This window comes from Myotis myotis, unplaced genomic scaffold (genome assembly GCF_014108235.1).
Source record: "Myotis myotis isolate mMyoMyo1 unplaced genomic scaffold, mMyoMyo1.p scaffold_m19_p_11, whole genome shotgun sequence".
NCBI classification, from domain to species: domain Eukaryota; kingdom Metazoa; phylum Chordata; class Mammalia; order Chiroptera; family Vespertilionidae; genus Myotis; species Myotis myotis.
In genome coordinates, this window is record NW_023416315.1 from 63,984,452 (window position 1) to 64,008,677 (window position 24,226).

Here is a 24,226-nt window from a genome sequence, read left to right on the forward strand (position 1 = left end):
CACATCACAAACGGCATAAAAGGATCAGCTAATTCCCAACCTGGGAGCCAGAGAACGAGGAACAACTCAAAGTTTGATCTTTTTACTTTTTTATTTAAACTGTTTTGATTAGCAAATAACAACTCTTGCCAACTCCACAGTGAAGTTATTTAAAAAAATTTAATCTAGTAGAGGAATGATGAACCTCATTTTCATTGATTCCCCAGAGGGCGAGAGATGGGGAGTTGAAGACTATGTCACACCAGACTCCCTTCCAAACATCAAGAGGCAAAACAGAAGGATTAGACTGAACCCTATGGAGGATATAGGCCCGTGTCCGTCAAACTGCAGCTTGCAAGCCACATGCAGCTCCTTGGCCCCTTGAGTGTGGCTCTTCCTAAGCCTTAGGAATACCCTAATGAAGTTAATAACAATGTACCTACCTATATAGTTTAAGTTTAAAAAATTTGGCTCTCAAAAGAAATTTCAATCGTTGTACTGTTGATATTTGGCTCTGTTGACTAATGAGTTTGCCGACCACTGATATAGGCAATTCACACACTTGGGCATCTGAAATACATTTAAAGATTTGCTTTGAAATAACCTGTTAAGAGTCTCCATCTCAGCTGCTTCGTCTTTCTCATTCCCCTGGAATCAGCAGCTTGAGGGAAGCTCTTCCAGAGCCAGACAATCCCAGCTGATCTCTCAAATAACAGGAAAGCCACTAGAATCTAGTGACTAGATCTACAAAGTCCTATATGTAGGTGGGTAAGCCAACAGATGATGACAGACATAGTTTAGATTGGCTTGCTTCTTAATTCTACAGCATTTCTACAAGCTTGGACAAAGCCTGTCTTTGAAAGAGGCAATGCATTACTACAAAAGCTCTCCTAACTAAACTTCCCTTAACTGACCTGGACTTTCTATAACTCACTAAATCTATTGGCTGATGACATTAGAGTGATTGAGGGCCACTCTAGCACACCCATGCACTTCTGTTCCAGTCCATTGTGTCATCTGTTTCTGTCTCCAAATTTATGTATACTGGTTGTGTTTGTTATTTTAATTATGTCATTTATTAATTCTACATTAATAATTAATATAAATACAAAAAGGATGTCTATAAAAACAGATGAGTACTTTTAAAAGGTTTAATAAGAAAAAATGGCTGCAAAATAAATATGAGCTGGCCAATTATAAGAGAAGGGGAAGGCATATATCACAAAAATCTAGGGTTCCATGATTAGTGTTTTTAAGTCCTCATGCCAAAGAGGAAGTTATGCAGTTCACCAGAATATCACAGTAGATCATGTTGCCATACATTAGAGATTTGTAAATACAAGTCTATTTCTGTGTTTAAAATTAAATTAAAACATTTGAAATAAAAATATTAAATCCCCTTCTCTAGCCAATGTCTTTAAATAACATTAAAGTCAGGTGGAATGTTTTTAGTATACCTTAATTCGGAATATAAGCCAAGTATTTGGACATTTTTATTAAATATACTACCTCACTTTTTTACACTATCAGGAATTGTGTAAGTATAGAAAAATCAGAAAAAAAAGGTAAATAAAAACAAAATCAAGGCAAAGGGAAAGGAAAGAGTAGCTATGAGTAAGATTGGAATAGAGAGGCATGCTTCCAGGTACACTTTCTAGACATGTCCGATCTTTGACACTGAGCTTCCAATAATGAAACAAAAGAGGAAAACTATCAGAACAAGTTTTTCAATATTGATCAGATAGAAACAAACCTGTTAACTCAAAAAAAGAAAAGAAACATCTAAATACTCCCTGTTATGCTTCATAAAGGGACACTTTGCAATACAGTACACAAATCATTCACAAATTTATTGAACTCCTACCTTACACTGAATACTGAGACTACAAGGAATAAAAAAGATGAAAATTACTATGTTCAAGGAGCTTAATGTCTAGTGAGGGCTGGTCTCAACAATATCACTAAATTTTGTATTTCTCCCAAATTTAGCTGAGTAGTTTATTCCAAAGTCTAGTTTAGTAAAAACAAACCTAAGAGGGAACTCTATGCCTCTCGGGTACCCTGCCAGGCTGGTCTAATTCAAGGTAAATCATTAAAAAAAAATACATTATTTCTTATAATATAAATGCAAGAACCAAGAAGTAGAAGGTCAAGGTTACTATTCTTGGCATGAACCTGAAGTGCATATACATGATGTTGTCAATTACGACTAATCAACTGTGATGTTAACTGGCCAAACTGATAAAAAGGTTGGTGTCTTCTCACCAAGAGCATTGGCTGGACCTAGTTACCCAGCCTCTGCAGAAAGAGGCTAGCCTGAAGGAGTAATCTTGGTCAAAGCCAAGATCAATGCAGTTGAAACCTCAAGGTCTCATAGCATGGGCATGGCCAGAACGCCCTACTGTGGAAAAATTTTAAACCAGTTGTCTCAAATTGTCTTTAAAACATCCTTATAGAACACTCCGAGAAAACAAAACCAAAAGGGAAAAAAGCAACAACAAAAAGAACACTCCCAGAATATCTAATTTTAAGCAGTGTAAATTTACTTTAAAAATATACCTCAGTGGTAACTAAATGGAAAAAAAAATCCACTCGAAAAGATTGTTAGGTAAACAGGAGAGAAAACCATCTACCAAAAATAAAGATGTGAATTTTTACAGTAGTGATGTTGTTTTTACCAGTAAGTATGAGGAGCAGTTAACTACTGAAAGGATTCCTTATTTGTGACAGTAAAAATTTTAATATAGGAAATATTAACTTTCCAGCTCTCCATAGTAGGGAAGCTTGCATCAAGCTCCCCAAGAAGTGATAATGAATTGATAATAAATATTTCTAGTTATACAGATAGAAGAATGATCACAATATTTCCTATATTCTCCTATTTCAAAATTATTACCTAATTTGTCACGAAGCTGTTTCTAGCAAGCATGCTATCTGTGATGGTGTTGAAGTAATGACATCAAAAGCCTATATTAAGTTCCTCTCAGCAAAAATGAAGCCTCAGACTGTTATAGGAGTGGCAACTGTGGCTAAAAATACTTATTTCCAAATGTGGTGACGCGAGTGAAGGGAAAAGGTTCCTGTTGGGGGGGAGAGCTTCTGGAAGGCAAATTAGCTGCAAGATCCTCTTTCCTTTGAGAGGCTTGCTGGAGCGTAGAGGTGTTTCTCCTAACGGGTTTCATTGTGCTTTCAATAAGACAATCCCTGCTTTAATGAGAACCCTATTCTTTTCTTCCCTTCTATCATGCTCCCTTTAAAAGAAAAATACCAGTTTGGTAACAAACAGCACTTAAGATTGTTAAATAGAGAAGGAAACAATTACCATGCTGGTATATTTTATGCAGTGTAAGAATTGCTACTAGGGACTGACTGTTTTAATATTTATTGTGAAAGCAAGGCCCAGCAGGCTTCTTCCTTCCCCCATCAGATACCTCCCTCCATAGACTACTCATCAATCAAGCTCTCAAGAGACTTTGGAATATAACCAGGGGACAGCCAACACAGTATAAGGGGAAGACCCTGTCATCTACTGATTACATACATCTACACAAAGAAAATATCCAATTAACCTCTCATCTTCTTCCCCCTGTTGTTTGTGGGGTCTTGTTTTTTCTTTTTTTTTTAGGGGGGGGGGAGGGCGGAGGAGACGGGGGGGGGGGGGTGTCTATAAATGAACTTCCTAAACTAATACGCAGAATAGTCTTTTGAATAGTATCTAGGGCCTGACTGACACTCAATAAATGGCATTATTAATAGTAATAATGTGTGCTACATAGTGCCAAGTACACAGAGCCCAATAAATCTTAAAAAAACAATAATGATGAAGTAAATGATTAGCTAGTGAGTGATTAAAAAGTACTTTGCAAACATAAAGTGCTACACAGGCGCACAACAATCATAAATCACTGTGCTAACAGCAACAGAAAGCAAATCATGGTGAAAGGAAGGGGAGACGTGAATGAGGAGAGAACTCTTTAGTTATGGCTGGCTCAGCACTCACATTCCTCCAATGGTGACAGTGGCACAGGTACGCTCTGAAAAGGCAGGCACCGTCTCTGTGGCTGGGCTGGCTGCTCGAATGTAGTCCACAGTCACATTGACCTGAAAATAAAGAATCAAGGAAGTTAAGGTTGGGACCTTGCAGCACAGCTACTCGTGTCCAGACAACTGTGAAATCTCACCTCATTCATAGTTTGATTTTCTGGACCTAAGATTTTAAATAACAACAACTGAAAGACAGCTGAGCCACACACTGGTCAAAAGTATCTGCACAAAAACCTTAACTGATAGAGCACTGTTACCCCAAACTCTTAAATCTCAACTGTAAGAAAATTAACAACCCAATTTTAAAATGGGCAAAAGACCTGGACATCTCACCAAAAAAAGACTTAGAGAGGGCAAATATGTATATGAAAGATGCTCCACATTGTATGTCACTGGGGAAATGCAAATTAAAACAACTACACACCTATGCTGGTGAGGATGTGGAATAGGAATTCTCATTCATTGCAAGTGGGAATGCAAAATAGTACAGCCACTTTGAGACACAGTTTGGCGGTTTCATATGAAATTAAACATACTTTTACCATACGTTCCAACAGCTGAAAACTTATATCTACACAAAAACCTACATATAGATGTTTATAGCAGCTTTATATATAAATGCCAAAACTTGGAAGCAACCAACATGTCTTTCAGCAGCTGGACGGATAAATAAACTGTGGTTCATGAAGTCAAAGAAATGTTATGCAGCTCTAAAAAGTAACGAGCTATCAAACCATGAAAAGACACAGAGGAAATACATAAGAGAAATAAGCCAATCAAAAACCTGCATACTGTTTAATTGCAACTATGACATTCTGGAAAAGGCAAAACTATGAAGAAAGTAAAAAGATCAGTTGCTGCCAGGGGCTAGGAGGACAAGACAGGGATGAACAGGCCCAGCAGAGGATCTTTTCGGCAGGGAAATTACTCTGTGTGCTCCTATAATGATGGATACATGTCGTTACACACTAGCCCAATCCCACAGAAAACACATCACTGAGAGTGAACCCTAACATAAACTACGTGTTCCTCAATTATAACAAATGTACCACTGGTGGGGGGCTGTGATAGTAGTGGGTGGGGGCACGGGGGCGGAGGAGGGGAACTCTACTTTCTGCTCAATTTTGCTGTGAACCTAAAGCTGCTCTAAAAAATATACTTGCTGTGCTTTTGTTTTGTTTTTTAAAAGTGACTAATACAAAAAAAAAAAAAAAAGAGGCAAATGGCTGCACATGTAAGGCCCCACAGATATCATACTTGACAGAGCAGAGGCTAGAAGCGGCCCTACAGAACTCCTCCATATTATGGTAATGGAGTTCTTTAACCTTCAGACTTCTCTGAACCAGTTTTTAAAAAATATGAAATGCCTCTACAGAAAAGCTCCGCATAATTTCAGCCTGCCATAAATCTCAAGGACCAAGTGAAGAACTACCAAGAACAAACAAGAAGACAGCCCCAAAGATGCCTGGGGCTGGTTTCACAGTATGTGGGTCCTAACAACACAGCTAACTACACCCAATACCAACAGAGCTGGAGTTAGGAAATTTTAAAACAACAAGGACAGAATGGACTTGAAGGACCTTTACATTCTGAGTTAAGAAAGGATATGTATCCAAACAGTTTAGGAAGTTAGGAGCCTAAAATAGGAAAGCTGCCTAATCCCAGTATATATTAAATATATGGATTAAGGACATACTGAGCAATGCATTTTCTCTGTGAAACCTTTTAAGATAAACATGTTTACGTAACAAAAGAAACAAGTATGTGACATCCCTTAGCAAACACACAGGGTTTTGTTTTATAATTAAGGTATATGGTTGGCTTGGGTCATGGCCAAGTTTCATACCTATACAGAAGAGTCGCATTGGATCAAGCAGCCTGAAGCCACAGCCTTCAAAGTCCAGAATTCCATTTTGTAAACATGTCTTTAGTTCCCATTGATCAGGTTAAAGATAGCCTACAGCACAAGCATCAAGTTCAGCCACGCTGCTGGTGAGCACCATTAAAATCCTTTCAAACTGTCTATTCTTCAAAAACTCATTTTAAAATGAATATGAAATGTTTAAAAGGACAGCTGCCTCAAAACTCCGGCTGTCAGATCACGCTCTTGAACACTCCATCTAGTTACGTTTCAAAAGCAACAAGGAGCCATGCCAGAGAGAAAGCCAATTAAGAGCTAAGGGTAAAAAGTATTGTCATAATACAGCAACAAAGAAAAGAAGACAATATAAGGATGACTCCTACAGTCAGGTGTCTGCACTGAAATTATTGCTCAGTCTTATCAACTTTTCTAAAGCTAAAGAGATGGGTCTAGTGTGTGAGAAACATGATCAGACGGGGGTGGGAGTGAGGTTGAACAACTTATACCTCCAATGAAGAGGTTTCAGTAGTTTCCCTGTGTGCAGCTAACCAGAGTTAGTACAGGCCAATGACAGGGCAAGGAACAGGAGGTCTACACACAGAGCAGCATGGCTGACTCAAATCCTGCAGAGGGAAGAAGGTCTCTCTATGCTGTCTACGTTGATACACCTGACTCTCCCCTACAGCAAAGTTACAGAAACAGGCAGAGGGTCAGAGTACACTTGGATCTCTGCTAGAGTTACGGCAAAATCACACAGGAAATCAGCAGTGTACAGAGCTAATTCAAGGGTACCCACACCATGGAATGTAAAGTAACTCAGGGCCACATTTTAAAAGGGCATAGCTAGTTTGGTTCAGTGGATAGAGCGTCGGCCTGCAGACTGAAGGGTCTCGGGTTCAATTCCGGTACAGGGAGCATGCCCGGGTTACGGGCTTGATTCCCCAGTAAGGGGGCATGCAGAAGGCAGCCAATCAATGATTCTCTCTCATCATTGATGTTTCTAACTCTCTTTCCCTCTCCCTTCCTCTCTGACATAAATAAAAATATATGTATTTTTAAAAGGGCATAGGCACATGTATGGTTTAATTGGGAGGCATTTGGTGGGAAATCAAAAAATATGTGGGGCTGGGGAAAGAGGTCCACATATCCTTTCACTCAATCCATCTAATAAGGTCAAGCCTTCAGTTCTATTACCATGGGAAACAAATTCATCCCTACTTATAAATAAACTAAGTGAATTTCAAGGTTACCTTGTACCTACCAATGCCAAGTCTCTTCCTCAGCAGACAGTGGGGGAGAGCAGCTCTTCAGTGCCAAATACACTGCGCAAAGTCACATGAGCTCTCCACCAGAAGGAATGCCTGCTCATCAAGAAGGACACTTGAGTGGTAGTGGTAATAATGGTGGGGGTAATGAGAGCAAACAAATGAACACTGAGCATCTCATCTTCCAATCCAAAGGCCAAAGACATACCATCCCAAAGATGTCCCTCACGGAGATCAGAAAGAGAAAAAGAAGTCTTTAATCTTTAACAACCAAAAGAACCAAGAGCTATATTTACCTGCCAATTAGTTCTTTCCTATATCTAAACAGTGGTTCTCAACCTTCTGGACCTTTAATACAGTTCCTCATGTTGTGACCCAACCATAAAATTATTTTCGTTGCTACTTCATAACTGTAATGTTGCCACTGTTATGAATCATAATGTAAATATCTGATATGCAGGATGGTCTTAGGCGACCCCTGTGAAAGGGCCGTTCAACCGCCAAAGGGGTCACGACCCACAGGTTGAGAACCGCTGATCTAAGAGGAAAAAGAATTGAAAATAAGTAGGAGATTAAAGAGCTCATTGGGGAGGCATCATATTAAAGAAAATCTCAAATACAAATGAGGCCCTGAGAATAGCCCACAGCTAAGACACAACCTGCAGGAGCTATAACAAATCAGGAATTAAAGTCAATGTGTAATTAGCATTTATGTCCCTCTCCTGTGGACTCTGAGATCTGTTCCCTACCTTGGAGTTTTTCATCTCTAGATACTCATCACTGACTTTTCAATCATTTGAAAAAGAAACACAGTTTAAACAGTTTCAATTAAAACAACTACAAATATTACAACACCTTCATCTGAATAAATAACTTGAACTTTGTAGTTGTGGGTAAGTACTTACGGAATGGCATGAGTTAAAGAAAAGAGGGGGGTTAGGGGGAGTCAAAGGGGCAAAGGGGGGACATCCTATATAATAAAAGGACAGAGACCGTAACAGCATCACGACCATAACAACCGTTAGACCAGAACCACCACGGCCCCTTGCAGGGCTGGCCCCATTCCCCAGCAAGTGGTTAGGGGTGATCAGATAGGCAGGCAGAGGGGATAGGGGTGATCAGGCAGGCAGGCAGGCAGGCAGAGTGGTTAGGGGCGATCAGGAAGGCAGGCAGGTGAGTGGTTAGGAGCCAGCGGTCCCGGATTGCGAGAGGGATGTCCGACTGCAGCTTTAGCCCCGATCCCTGCGGGACTAAAGTGGCAGTAGGACATCCCCCGAGGGGTCCTGGATTGGAGAGGGTGCAGACCAGACTAAGGGACACTCCCCCCACCCCCCCAAACCCCCCCTGCACGAATTTTATGCACAAGGCTTCTAGTCTGTAATACTTTCAACAATAAAGATGAATTTGTTTTTGAAGAGTAGTAATAGGAAAATGCAGGTGCGGTCCTCATTTTTCAAGCCAAGGTGCTTCTGGAATGTTTGGTATACAAAAGTACACATTTTACACACACGACACAAAGCAGGGCCTGATCCCTCTTTACAGCAATAACTAGGATCCATGGGCTCTTGCTTGGTCATACCTGTCTTTCTCGTACAAATGAGTCCTATCACCTCTTTGTTCTCACTTTTTCTCCACCTGGAAAGTGAGCACACTAGAACTTTAGAGTATCATTGAACTCTAGAATTGTAAAAGGTAACTCAGCTAAAAATGGCGTTCTACAGAGCGTTTTCTTGGACCTTTGTAATAATGAGACATGCTGAGCATCTCTTAAGATGGATGGAAATGCTCTTCAGTTATATCTTTTAGAGCCTCCCCTAGATAAAAGTTTCTCTTCAGGCACACTCCAAACCAATGCAGCTGTGCCAGTCCATGCCAGCCACGGCGGAAACTGGAGAACAAAGAGATGCAATCTGTACCTGCACAGAGAAACCCAGCTCTGTAAAAACCAGACCTGAGAAGAGGTTCGGGGGGCCAACCAGACCTGAGCAGCGGTTCGGGGAGCCACACTCTCTGTTAGGGTGCTCCCTTGATGCATCCAGCTCCCTCCCTTCTTTCTTTCCCTTCATCTTGTTTTCAGTAAATCTTCTTTTGAATCTACAGTGGGCCCTTGACTTACGAGTTTAATTTGAGTTTAATTCGTTCAGAGACCGAGCTCGTTAAGGAGCTCGTTAACTCAAATTACTCTATCAACTCAATGCAAAAAGTTGGCCGAGAGACAGCTGGTATCTCAAAAAACTCATTAGTCTGGACACTCGTAAGTCAAGGCCCCACTGTATTTTGCCTGATTTCTATCCTGGGGGGCAGGGGCAGGGCAGGAGGGGGAGCTAAGAACCCCTTCTCCAGGGACAATTCCTACCTTACATTTACTACGATAAACTGGAACACATAGCTTGTAAGCTCCAGGACAGGGGAGACTATGTCTTTTATTCACTGAAATTGTTGGGTAGGGCCTATACAGTAGAAGGGAATGTAGGAAATATTTGTTTCATTAATGGACATATATAATCAGGAACCCTTTCAGATAAAATCCTGAAGGACACTTTTGAAATGAGGGAGTTAGGCATTTTGAAGACCATTTTAACAAGCTACTGACCATTCTGCTGCTTTATATAACAAAAATATATTAATGTAAAGCATGGGGGGGGGGATATTTTGAAATTGGGATAAAGCTGTAATCAAAGCCATTCCTATAAAAGACTAAGCAAGCAAAATATATATAATTTCCCACATTATTTGTTCTTCAAAGAGGTTCTCAAACAAACAAAAAGGTAGCAGGCAATCTAATTCATCTTTGGTTCATTAGATGGTGAAGTTTTCCTTGAAAGCAATTTCAAGGACCCTTCAGAGGAACTAAGATGAGAACTTAGGATTGAATTTATATCTCAATCTCTTATAAAGACTAAAGCAGTTTAATGCAAAAGAATAGTTTTGGGCCACACATAAGAAATTCTGAGGATCTATGAATATTCTTCATATACTAATCACTAGAACAGTGTCAACCCACCAAAGAACTTCAACTTTATGATGCTGATAACGAAATGCCAATATCTGAACTACCTCTGCATAAAAGATAAGGTAGGAAGAAAAGCAATTTCATAGCCACAACATTTCCAGGACACAGACTCAGTTTAGTTTTAATATAACTTGGGCTGTTATGTGAGGCTGTTTTGCACAATTGACATATAATCCCACCCAATATTCCACATGGCCAATCATCAGTTCACAAAGAGCTGTAATAAATACCCTGCCTATCAAAATAAGCTCTTATATGACCTGTCACTCTCAAGACAGGATTTCCAGGCCATCATGGAAAGCCTTCATGCACCCCAGGTACAGAAAAGACAGCACCATCCAGGCAAGTGTAGCTAATGCAGCCAGGAGACAAAGGCAAGCAGAATAAAGTATTTTACACAGCATAAGTAAGAGCATGAACTCTGAAGCTGCTAAGCTGCAGGCTTGGTTCCTAGCAATTCTGCATATGAGCTGTGTGAACTTGAATAAGTTATAAACCTCTCTGTGCTTCAGTACAACACAGACAACTCTGCATTAATATGCATGAGGTATTTAGAGCACGGGCTGACTCACAGTAAGCTCTATGAGTCAGTTATTTTTAGATAAACATACATTGATTTTCTTAAAGGAGAGCCTAGAACAAAGTAAATGCTAAATAAGTATCCGCGAGATAAAGAAATAAAGATGCCTAGACACATATATGCATAAATAAGATGAATGTTGACATAAATCATTGGACGACTGAAATTATAAGGCAGAAAGACTCAATTAAATGTACTTTTCTCCTAAGGAGAAAACCAGAATATATATCTCATACATATTCACTCCAACCTAGACATAAATAGGGCTTATTTGAAAGAATGCTATACTATTTAGTATTTATTTAGACATTTTCCAGATTAATTTTGCAGGTACCAGTTGTTGAAGATTTTATTTACTAAATATAATTGAAGCAGAGTGTAAAAAACCATCTCAATTAATAGGTTACGTAAAGATATTTTGGGAGGATACACTTTGCCTTACAAGATTAAGAAGATAATGAACAGCCCAGAAATCGGCCCGAACCAATATGCTCAATTAATATTTGACAAAGGAGGCAAGAACATACAATGGAGCCAAGATAGTCTCTTCAATAAATGGTGTTGGGAAAATTGGACAGATATATGCAAGAAAATGAAACTAGACCACCAACTTACACCATACACAAAAATAAACTCAAAATGGATAAAGGACTTAAATGTACGACAGGAAACCATAAAAATTCTAGAAGAATCCAAAGGCAACAAAATCTCAGACATATGCCGAAGCAATTTCTTCACTGATACAGCTCCTAGGGCACTTGAAACGAAAGAGAAAATGAACAAATGGGACTACATCAAAATAAAAAGCTTCTGCACAGCAAAAGAAACCATCAACAAAACAACGAGAAAACCCACTGTGTGGGAAAACATATTTGCCAATGTCATATCTGATAAGGGCCTAATCTCCAAAATTTATAGGGAACTCATACAACTTAACAAAAGGAAGATAAACAATCCAATCAAAAAATGGGCAAAGGACCTAAATAGACACCTTTCAAAAGAGGACATTCAGAAAGCCAAGAGACATATGAAAACATGCTCAAAGTCACTAATCATCCGAGAGATGCAAATCAAAACAACAATGAGGTACCATCTCACACCTGTCAGTCTGGCTATCATCAACAAATCAACAAACAACAAGTGCTGGAGAGGATGTGGAGAAAAAGGAACACTTGTGCACTGCTGGTGGGAATGCAGACTGGTGCAGCTACTATGGAAGACAGTATGGAGTTTCCTTAAAAAACTGAAAATGGAACTCCCATTTGACCCTGTGATCCCACTTCTAGGAATATATCCCAAGAAACCAGAAACACCAATCAGAAAGGATATATGCACCCCTATGTTCATAGCAGCACAATTCACCATAGCTAAGATCTGGAAACAGCCTAAGTGCCCATCAGTAGATGAATGGATTAGAAAACTGTGGTACATCTACACGATGGAATACTATGCTGCTCTAAAAAGGAAGGAACTCTTACCATTTGCAACGTCATGGATGGAACTGGAGAGCATTATGCTAAGTGAAATAAGCCAGTCAATGAAGGAAAAATACCACATGATCTCACTCATTCATGGATAATAGAGACCATTATAAACTTTTGAACAATAATAGATACAGAGGCAGAGCTGCCTCAAACAGATTGTCAAACTGCAGCAGGAAGGCCGGGGAGGGTTGCGGGGCAGGAGGTAGGGGGGTAAGAGATCAACTAAAGGACTTATATGCATGCATATAAGCATAACCAGTGGACATAAGACATTGGGGGATAGGGGAGGCTAGGGGACTGTCTAGGGCGGGGGGATAAAATGGACACATATGTAATACCCTTTGTAATACTTTAAGCAATAAAAATTAAAAAAAAATAAATAAATAAATAAATAAATAAATAAATAAATAAAAAAGAAGATAATGAACAAAGAGAGACCAAGTTTCTATTTGCTTTGAATGTAACAGGACCTTCCATAATGCTCTTCATATTAATTTATGTATTCCCGCTTTTTCCCAGCTAAAAAGCATCTTATGTAATTATTCTAAAAATATGTTATCTATTTTTAAAAAATTTGAAATACATTTCAATCATCCATTCATTAGATGTAGGATGAGCTTCAAAACAATTTGCTAAAGCGGCTCATGGTCCTGTTTCTGGACACGCTCTCAGCTAAGCACCAAGCACTTGCAGGGCTGGCTACTCAACCCAAGAGGATGTCAAGCTTGCCTCCTCCTAGGCCTAGGCAGCACTGTAACGGGCTAGAAAGAAGCTAGGAAAATTCTGGGACAAGATGAATAGGGAAACAGAGGCAGGAAAATTAAACAAAGCCAAAAAAGCTTTGCAGGCTGCTTGTAGAGGACATTATCTTAAGAACAAAGGGTTAAAACCTCTCCTTTTCACAAAAGATTGCAGGAGAGGAGATGGGGAAAAGGGGGAGTGGAGAAGGAATCTTAATAGACAGCTAAATCATCCAGAAACTAACTAAAAGGGAGGAGGGTGAAAGAAGAGAGCAGTCTATCTCATCTCACTGTTTAAACAGTGAAGCCAGCAGTCTTGGGTTTGTCAAAATAAAGTTGCCAGATGCTTCTCATAAATTGTGGAGAAGCTGTAACAAAGAAAGGAGGAGCCCTAATTTGTATGGCTCAGTGGGTAGACCTTTGGCCTGCGTACTGAAGGGCCCCAGGTTCGATTCCAGTCAAGGGCAGGTACCTCAGTTGCAGGCTCCTCCCAGTATGGCCCTGGTCTGGCTCGTGAAGGAGGCAACCAATCAAGTAAGGCAACCAATCGATGTGTTTTTCTCACATCACTGTTTCTCTGTCTTTCACTCTCTCTAAAAATCAATGGAAAAATACCCTCGGGTGAGGATTAAAAAAAAGAAAGAAAAATAGAAGAGACCTTCAGAGTTACTACTCTGTACCAAGATATCTAGTAGAGGATTTAAAAAACAAACAAACCTACAGACAGGAAGGTATACAAAGCAGAAACTCCCCACCCCACTCACTCTTCAGATTAGCTGAGAGTCCATCTGCGCTTCATAAGCTAGATGTACAGATTTGCTTACCTTGCTTCTTTAATAAATGTGCATGCTTTAACTTTTAAAAAATTGGCTTTATCACAATGCAATCATCGAAAGTGTCTCATTTAAATTCATTTATATGAGAAAATAAGAATTAAAGTTGGGGACAGTCCTCTCTCTCTGACTCAGGGGGCTGTCAGAATACACCTCTCTAGTGCCTGTGAGAGGTGGCTGCCACAGCATGGTGTCACAAAAAATAATGAGTCAAAAATGAGAGCAACATATGTACCTTTACATTTTCTAATAGCAACATTTAAAAATGAAAAATAATTATATTGTTATTTCAAAAAATACTTATTTAGCTAAAATATGCAAAACGTTATCATATCAAGATATAAACAATAAAAAATAAGTATTGAGATTATTTTCTTTCTCTGATAGGGAGTCTCTGAAATCCAGTGTTTGTTTTGCAAATAAAACACATCTCAATTTGGATCAACCACATACGATAAACTGCATGCCTAGGCTGTCTTTTCTAAGCCCCATTCCTGGATTATATGATCCTAGCTTTTGTGGTTCTTTATCTTCTCCTAGGAACTTTTGTTATCTTCTATTTTGTGAATCCTTGTAAACACTTTTAAACCATATATGAAAAACCATGGTATGTAAAACTAGGTATAAAATGTTCATCCTTCATTTTATTTAAAAAATCTATTACCTGACTAGACTAGAAAGATAGCCATTAATTTTTTCATTTCAAAAAAGAATTCCTCTAAAAATTTATAACTACCATTGTAAAGTATACTCTGTTCAACAGTTTAATGAACTACTTTTCAGGAACTTCTATCAATTCAATGGCTGGGGATCAAGCCTAAACCGGCAGTTGGACATCCCTCTCACAATCCTGGACCACTGGCTCCTGGATCGCTCACCTGCCTGCCTGGTCACCCCTAACTGCCCCCAACTGCCCCCCGCCCCCCGCCAGCCTAGTCGCCCCTCCCTGCCCCCCTAGCCCCCTGGTCCCCCTCAACTGCCCGCCCCCCACCCCCTCCACCCCCCGCCGGCCTGGTCACCCCACACAGCCTGCTTGTTCAATCGTCCCTCACTAACCCCCTGCTGGCCTGGTCGTAGGCAGCCATCTTGTGAGGGCATGAGGGTTAATTTGCACAACACACACACACACACACACACACACACACACACATATATGATAGTTTGATAATTGAAAATATTTTAAATAAATCTGATGGGAATCAGAGAAAAACAGAACACTATTTGAAAATAACCTTGCAGCTGCCAGAATTTTCATTAATCCTCTTGATTCTTAAATCCTTATAAACAAACCTACAATATATCTAAAAAGTGAAATGTGTTTGTGTTAATGCTCTGACCATTATCTTACTCATTACTATATCAATATATAACTCATCCCAATACCGAATTTTGATATAACACTGCTTGTCACTAAAAGGGAATGCCAGAAGCATTACTGAAAACTGTCCGTGTGTCCCCGGCATGCCTCTTCTTACCCCTCCTGAGAGCTACCATCTCCTCCTGCCTTTCTCTAGGGATGGGAGTTGAGTGTGGTCTTTTTTCTCCTTTATAAAAGTGTCAATCACAGTCATCTGTGTTCATAGTGTCCAAGGTTAGCATCAGTCAAGAGAAATTAAATCTCTTCGTCCAGAACCTTCCCTGGAGGAGTTCCAGCCACACAAGCAGCACAAATATACAGACACACATATGCCTTTGTGCAGAATATACACAATGTCACCCAGTCTTTAAAACAACACTAACAAAACTAAATATGAGGCTTATGGATACGAAGAAAGGGAATGTGCTTAATGACATTTAAGAAGAATTAGGGGGGAGGAAAAGGGATATTATTATGATATGGATAAAAACAAAGGTTACATTACATTTCCTATGCAAATGTATGCCAGTCTGTGAAGAAAATGTCTCCATTCACCAACAGGCAAAACTGGGACACCTGAGCACTAAAAGTGGGGGCTGAAGTATTCACCTTGCCAAGAGTCCCAATAAATTCGATTGCTCTGGGGGCGAGGCATTGTCTATATTGACCAAAGTCAATATAGGAAAGTCATCTTTCATTCATTACAGTTCAAAACACACCCATTTCTCCAGCATGCCCATGAGCTGGCATTAAGAAATCATTCAAACAAAGGAAATATATATTCAGGTAAGATAACTAAAGGCTACACTTAAAATAGTGAATTGGACTAAAAGCAGCCCGTCATGACCTCAAAGGAGAATTATGAAGAAAAATATAATAATTCTTAAGAAATACCTGCCAATGACACAAAGAACAATAGCTCAAGGATGCAACTCTTTGATTATATAAAATATTTTCGGGTTTGTTGCTAAGAGAAGATTCCAAGATAGCAGGTGTTATCATCATAGGCCTTTCTTACTTTACACACACCAGCCTTTCCTTGTATTTCACAGAAGATAGAGGCCGACTAAATGAAACAAAGTTTTTTGATCAAAGGCACAGTGTGCATAGAGCAATAACAGCTTAGGCCAATGTCTGAAACTACACACAGACACTGATCAAAGACCAACCTGAATTCCATCTGTATCCACTTCCAAATCCAGGTCTCCTGACCTATAGCCACTGTTTTAAAAAACAGGCCACAAACTAATTACTTATTCAGAAACTAGGTGATTAGCATTGAATAATAAACATCGGTCAAATGCAGTGTTTGCATCCCAAACTGCCCAAATTCATTAAGTAAGCTAGGCTCTAGGCAGCTGTATAGACAAAGAAGCCTTTCCCCAGACTCACAGTTCTCCAGTGTCCACTGCTAACTTATCAAGGACAACAAGAAAAATTATTGCTCAGGTTCTTAAAAATTTCAAAATAGAATTACCATAAGATCCAGCAATTCTACTTTTGGGTATATTCAATCCAAACGAATTGAAAGCAGTCTCAGAGATATTTGCACCCCATGTTCATAGCAGCATTATTCACAATAACCAAAAGGTGGAAACAACCCAAAAGTCCATCAAGGGATGAATGAATAAATATAATATACATAAAATGGAATATTACTCAACCATAAAAAGGAGGGAAATTCTGACACATGCTCTGACTTGGATGGACCTGGAGGACATTAGGCTAACTTCAATAAGCAGTCACACACACAGAATGCTGTACAATGCCATTGAAATGAGTGGTCAAACTCAAACAAACAAAGTAGAATGGTGGCGTCTAGGGGCTGGAGGAAGGAGGGAATGTGGATTTTGTTTAATGGACACAGAATTTCAGTTTTGTAAGATGAAAACATTCTGGAGATTGGCTGAATGACAATGTGAATGTATTTACCTCTACTGAATTGTGTGTATACTTTAAATTGGCTAATATGATAAATTTTATGCAATGTGCATTTTACCACAATTAAATGTGTCTGCTTGGCAATTCTACCCACACATTCAATAAGACAATAAGTTACATGAGCCAGACAGAGGCCAGACAACTGTGATCTCAAACCCAGGTAACAGCAAAATCTTTAGGAAATTCAAGAGAATACTTGTATCACATTCCCAGAAAAATAGATGGTCACCCAAAAGTAATAATAATTAGAATACATATCCAATAACCCATTAAAAAAGGAGGAAAAGTCTAAGGTAGGACAAATTATTCCATCTATCTTGGTCTATTTCTCTGCTTTCTAAAAAGAAGAGCCAACTCAAGGAATATGTGTAGGTACCACAAGTCTAACTACATGTACCTGCTTCACCATTTCTCAGAGGCAGTTGCAGAATGAGATAGAGTAGTCTATAACTCACTGACTTCCTATAAAATTGTCAAATAATTTTGCATGTCTTAAAGAACACATTTCTTCTATGAAGAATAAATCTCCCTTGGAGATCTCTAAGTGTAGATCTACACATTTGGGGAATTCTCATTGTGTCCCACCATAATTTTCCCACCTATATCCAGTTTTCCAGTTGAATTTAATTACTGTTATCCATGGTTTTGTCTAAGGAACCTTCTTCCATTTTCATGTGTTTCTCTATGTGGTATTTTTCACTGCTGGCGGGAACCAAAATTGGTGCATCTTTGGAGGTCAAACTGGCAACTGTACTAACATTTAATATGTGGATGTCCTTTGACTCAGCTATTGCACATCTAGGAATTTAGTCTATAGAAGCATAGATATATGAACAAGCACTCTGTCCTTTGCATTCATGGTAGTTTAACATAAATGCATAATTATAAATTGTTATCTAACTCTACACTACCCATGAGCTCCATGTTGGCAGTGATCATGGCTATTTGTTTGCCACTAGTGTATTTCCAGCACCTCTCAAATAACTGCAGCTGTTGAAAACAAGGTGAAGCTATACATTCTACTATGGAAGCAGGCTCTGATGAAAAAAAGAAAAAGCACATGCACAATAGCATATGTCATCCTATTTGGTGGAGTAAGATTCCTGGACATGAATAGAAACAGAATCTGGAGGAACATACCAAACACCGGTAGAAGGGCTCACCTCCAAAGGTAAAATTAAAGGGTACTTTCACTTTTTCACTATCACCATAAATCTCTGAGATTAAATTTTTTAAATTATATTTGAAAGAGGGAAAAAGATTAATTTTTTAAAAAGCAAATGGTCAGTTGGAATAAAAGATATAAAGCTAACGGATGCTTTTATTAAAAAAAAAAAATGGGGGGCTCACAACCAGAAACTTCAGTGTTGCTATTTCATCACACTTCTTCCCAGGCTGAGGGCAGGGTCCCCACTAGGTAATGTCTGCCAACCAATAAGAATTTTGCAGGCAGGCTAACCACTGTTAGAAGGACACAATCATGAGGGTTTCCAGGTGCCCAGTGGTATACTGTTCCCATGGCAGGTGGGCATCAGTCTCTGCAAATGAACTGCCAGTCTCATTGTGAGCTGATAATGATGCTGCCACCACCACCTGCCTGCCATATGTTTTCTCTACTTGTCACGTAACAAGGAAGTACATTTTGGCATGCTGATCACTGACAAGTCTGATACTACTGGTTGATGTTTGTATTCCTCACTGTAGCCCTACATATAGCTGAGGAATAGTGGATGAAGGATACAAAATAATACTCTGTTAACTGACCGTTCACTGAATCCCAACATTTTTTTTTTAATATATTCTTATTGATTTCAGAGAGGAAGGAAGAGGGAGAGAGAGACAGAAACATCAACGAGAGAGAATCTTTGATTGGCTGCCTCCTGCACACCCCCTACTGGGGATCAAGCCCGCAACCCTGGCAAGTGCCCTTTACTGGAATCGAAGGGGACCCGGGATCCTTCAGTCCACAGGCTGACACTCTATCCACTGAGCCAAACCAGCTAGGGCCCAACATTTTGCAGCTAACTAGCATGGCCAGTCTTCCTTTAGTTCTAAGGCCAGCAGCTAATGTCTGAAGGGCTGTACCCCATCCTCAATTCATGCCCTGTTATCCTGTTTCGCATTAGTACAGTGGACAAAGTGCTCCCCACTGCAGCAAAGTCAGTTCATTCTCTCTCCATAAATCACCATAGGACAGTCGATAAAAACTGATGTCAACCCCTGGAGTTGCCTTTTTTTACTCTAATGTAATATAGATTAGCAGAGAGTGTGACATCATGAGTCACTGTCTCAGAGCAGCAGATAATCTGAAGAAGATAGTAAAATACGGTAAAAGATGTTTGGGGTACCAATAAGCTGCCTTCATAGCCACTGCCCTGTTAACAGAACTCAGGACAAACACCATAGCCACTGCTAAAGATGCCACAAATAACAGATAAAAGCTATGGAAAATTCTTCCAAAAAATACAATTCCCTATAGGCTTTACCTTCTCACTGGCTGCATTTGCTTCCAAGTTTCCTTGAACACACTTATTCAAGGTGAACTGAACTATAATTCAGGTTTCAAGGATTTTCACATCTTCATTATTTAGCCTGTCTTAATATATTCTTGGTATACAAAGCAATGCAGCTCTCCCTGATGTGTCACATATGGTCATTTACATTGGGATGCTATTCATGACCCAATTTCTCTCCTTTCTCCAGCTCTAAGAGTCCACAGTGGAAAAACCAATGGTGAACTTTTCTACAGTACACGTGTAAAGAAATAAATATAAAGACCCAATGAGCTCTCTTCCATAATTCACATGGAAATAATTTTTATTCTTGTGTTATTAAAGTCTCTACGTCTTTTAGTATAAGATAATATCTCAAAAGTAGAAAAGTTAGTTTACTCATTAGATAACTTTTTGAGCTACAAACTTGTTAATGTGATCATCCAAAGATCAGTCTGGGAAGACAGTGATATTTACACTAAAAAATCAGCAATTGAGGTTTCTATAATTAGAGACAAGAGTTTATTGAAATCACTGGCCAAGAACTTCATGCAAACTACTTAAGGAGAAACTTTCAAATAATCTCAAAAGAAGCCCAGTCACTTAAAGAGTACATTCCAGAACAACCAGTAGGTACATAAAAATCAAACTTACTGCATAGGAAAAGAATAAGCAAAAATGCCATATTATATCTCACATAGAACAGTAATGTTTATAAATACACTAGAGTACACTGGAGGGTTCCCCTAGCCCGGCCTGCGCCCTCTTGCAGTCCGAGACCCCTTGGGGGATGCCCGCCTGCTGGCTTGTGGCTGGATGGCCTTCTGCTGCTGCACAGCCTGCTGCTTGAGCTTCAGCAGTTGCTGAATGTGCACGGGCTGGGCCACCATGGTCTGTCCTGTGAACACCGTCAAGTGGGTGAGTCAAGCACAGAGGCAGGCTTACCCTGAGTTCCCTGTGATTCCCTGAGTCACTGAGTTGTTCAGACTGACTGCCTTCTACAAAGAAGGGCACCAAGATCAGGCCTAAGCCGGCAGTCAGACATCCCTCTCCCAGTCCGGGACCCCTCAGAGGATGTAGTAGTGCGCCAAGCGGCAGGCGGCCAGGGAAAAGCCAGAATCTGGGTCAGGAGCCACACCACTCGCACTCATCCCGGCCTACTGCGCCTGCTGTCACCGCTCGTACTGCTGCCATGGAGTCGGGAGAGGCTCCCACCATAGCAGCTGTGCTTGCCAGCCATGAGCCTGGCTTCTGGCTGAGCGGCGCTCCCCCTGTGGGAGTGCACTGACCACCAGGGGGCAGCTCCTGTGTTGAGCGCCTGCTCCCTGGTAGTCAGTGCACATCATAGCGACCGGTTTTCCGCCTTAACGGTCGCTTAGGCTTTTATTATATAGATTAAAAAAACAAGAATCAATCCATAACATAGTTTCTCTTTATTTTCTCTGTAAAAGATAAGCCAAATGCACAGGCATATTTATATTTATTCCTTTACAACAATACTGTAGAAAAGTTCACCATTGGTTTTTCCACTGTGGACTCTTAGAGCTGGTTTAAAAACAGAACATGCAATAAGAAATAGTTATAACTGAAATAAGTTTATAAATTTAAATGTTGTACCTTATTTAGTGAGTATTCTGTTAGTGACATATGATAAAATTCCTGTAAGTAAACATCACAACATAAGAATATAGCAATTAAATCAAAAGAATACTCAGTAAGTATGGGGTTCAAAAGTATAGAGCCCTAGCCAGTTTGGCTCAGTGGACAGAGCATTGGTCTGCAGACTGAAGAGTCCCGTGTTCGATTCTGGTCAAGAGCATGCACCTTGGTTGCAGGTTCCCTCCCGCTCCCCCGGCCCAATCCCTGGTAAGGGCACATGCAGGAGGCAACCAATTAATATGTTTCTCTCACATCAATATTTCTCTTTGTCTTTCCCTCTCTCTTCCACTCTCTCTGAAAATCAGTGGGAAAATATCCTCGGATGAGGATTAAAAAAAAAAGTCTAAGAAAACATCCTATAGTTGTTGGGAAATTGTAGGCATGACACTCTGACCAGGAACAAATAGAAAGAAAAGAGTAGAATTAACTGGTATTAAGCTAATAAAATCACTTCCCCAAACTGAAATGAACATAACCAATTTTTAACAATTCCACAATGTATCAATAATCAATCTTTATCTGAGAAGATTTTGTTTTAACATCTTTGCATCTCCTAAACATTAAGAGGATATTTTTTTAGCTGCTTAGAGGTAGCTGGGCTATGGAGTAAAGGGAAGCCATAGAAATAACTAAAAAACATCTAGAACAATAACAGTTACTTAGATAGGTTAGATAATCTGTCCAAAATTTATGTGAGAGGGGTCTTCTACAATACAAAAGGCAAAATCATACAATGTGGAATTAGGCTAGCTTACAAAGAGAAAAAATACATCTGTAAGTAACTTTTTTAAATGTTTAAGATTTAAATGCTTTGTGTATAATTAAATATTTCTTTTTTAATCCAACTCTTAGTTAACTGAGCTTTTAAGGGATAAAGTAACATGAATGACTTTTATTTAAAATCAGAACAAAAGGGACCACATACCTAGGGCAAGCATGCACCACTATGTAAGAGAAAGCAGACTCAGTAGAATTATGTGAATTCCCTAAATTTAAATACCAATTCAATAAAAGTTATGACTAGATCCTATATCTCAGAGCAAATAAAATCTGAAAGTATAAAAATAGCAATCCACAGTAAAATCTAGTCATTTAATATATGCCAAAAGAGAATTCAAGTCTAGGAGGGTTAGCCCAAGGATATTCCAAGTCTGGGTCATTTTAGAAGCTACCCTTAAAATAAATGGATGATACAATGCAGGTGGCTAAACGTGCTGTTGGTGTGGCTAGGACTTCCAATACTCTGTTGAATAAGAGTGGTGAAAGGGGACATCCCTGTCTTGTTCCTGTTCTTAGGGGAAATGGTTTTAACTTTTGCCCATTGAGTATGATGTTCACTGTAGGTTTGTCAATTATTCAACAATATCAATTAATAAACATAAAAGCTTTTTTTGTCCTTAACACCTGTAAACTTTAGACCCTCCCAGATGTAGAAGTCTGATTTTGGATGCTTAATGAATCTAGTTGATTCTATTATACCCTATGTCTATTTATTAAAACATAAAATACCACCACACTACCATAGTTCAAAAAAATTAAGATGAACACATATTTGGTAAACTAAATCATCATATCATCAAGGAATAAAATGACAAAGTCATTGAAATCATTATATTAAAAATTCATTTAATAATGTGGGAAAATATTCAGGTTATAGTGTCAACTGAAAAACGAAGAAAATATAGCCTAGCCAGTATGGCTCAATGGTTGAGTGTCGATCTATGAACCAGAAATTCACAGCGTGATTCCTGGTCAGGGCACATGCGTGGATTGTGGGTTCAGTCCCCAGTGGGGGTGTGCAGGAGGCAGCCAATCTGTGAAGGCAGCCTGAGACCCCTGCAACCTGCATTCTGATGCATGTGCTTGCTAGCCCCAACCCCTCTGTCCACCTGTGTCCGAGCTAGCCTTGCAGAACCTGTTTATCTGCAGATAAACTCATTTCTATATGTTGCCAAAGCCCATATGCTAAACCACTATAAATAGCCAACAACAGGTTATTGATTAAATATTCACTTGATATTAAATGATAAAAGTACCTCATGTAGAAGTCTATTTAATGACACAAGAAACCATGATATTGAAGGTTACAAAACAGTAAGTACCATATAATTACTAGATAAGTTAAAAATTATGCAAATGCCCAAATGCATACAAAGAAGATTGGAATAATATACACTGAAGTATTAACAGATGCTATCCCTGGGTGGTAGTTTCTTTTTGTTTTAACTTCTCTTTTTTTCCCCAAAAAATATTTTTTTAGAACGAACAAGCGATGCTTTTATGACTGATAAAATGAGAGAAAATGTTACTTAAAATAAAATAAACCCCAAATAGTTCATAAACAAGGACAGAATGGACAATATTATCCGTATTAGCAGAACTTATAGTTACATTTTCAAATAGGATAATTATGGCCACAGAAAAAACTAGGTTGGCATTTTCTCCGAGAATTGTGAGCTTTCCCTAAACTGTGCCGATCAACACCAACAACCCTTTGGTACTTTTAAGCACATAGAAATGAAAACCAAATACAAAGATACTATTTTTGGTAATACATACAAAAATTTGACTGTATTTATGATACTAACATTTGTGTAAGAAGAATATCCACCCACCCACGAACACATCTGCCTATTCAGGCCTAAAATATCTCTGGAAAGATTCCTAAGTAAACGGTAATACTGGCTTTTTCTGAGGAGGCAAACTGAATCAGTGAGGGACCAGGGTAGAAGGGAGCTCTTCAACTGTATACACTTTCTCTTACCATTTCCATTTTGAAGTGAATCAAAATCATTAAAATAAAAAGCGGCCCTGGCCGCGTGGCTTGGCTGGTTGGAGTGCCATTCTGAACACCAAAAGGTTGTGGGTTCAATTCCCCATCGAGGCGCATACAGGAGGCAACCAATTGATGTTTTTCTCTCACATCAATGTTTCTCCCCCACCTTCCTTGCTTTACAAAATCAATAAAAATATACCCT

The 24,226-nt window shown here is 39.3% G+C and overlaps 1 protein-coding gene across 1 annotated transcript in view; it reads right to left on the reverse strand.

The window, feature by feature from the left end:
- Positions 1-24,226, reverse strand: part of SND1 (staphylococcal nuclease and tudor domain containing 1) — a 456,936-nt gene that overhangs the window by 253,764 nt on the left and 178,946 nt on the right. Inside the window, exon 12 of the mRNA XM_036328783.1 lies at positions 3,980-4,080. Within this exon, the coding sequence (XP_036184676.1) occupies positions 3,980-4,080 (101 nt within the window). The remainder of the gene's footprint in view (positions 1-3,979; positions 4,081-24,226) is intronic.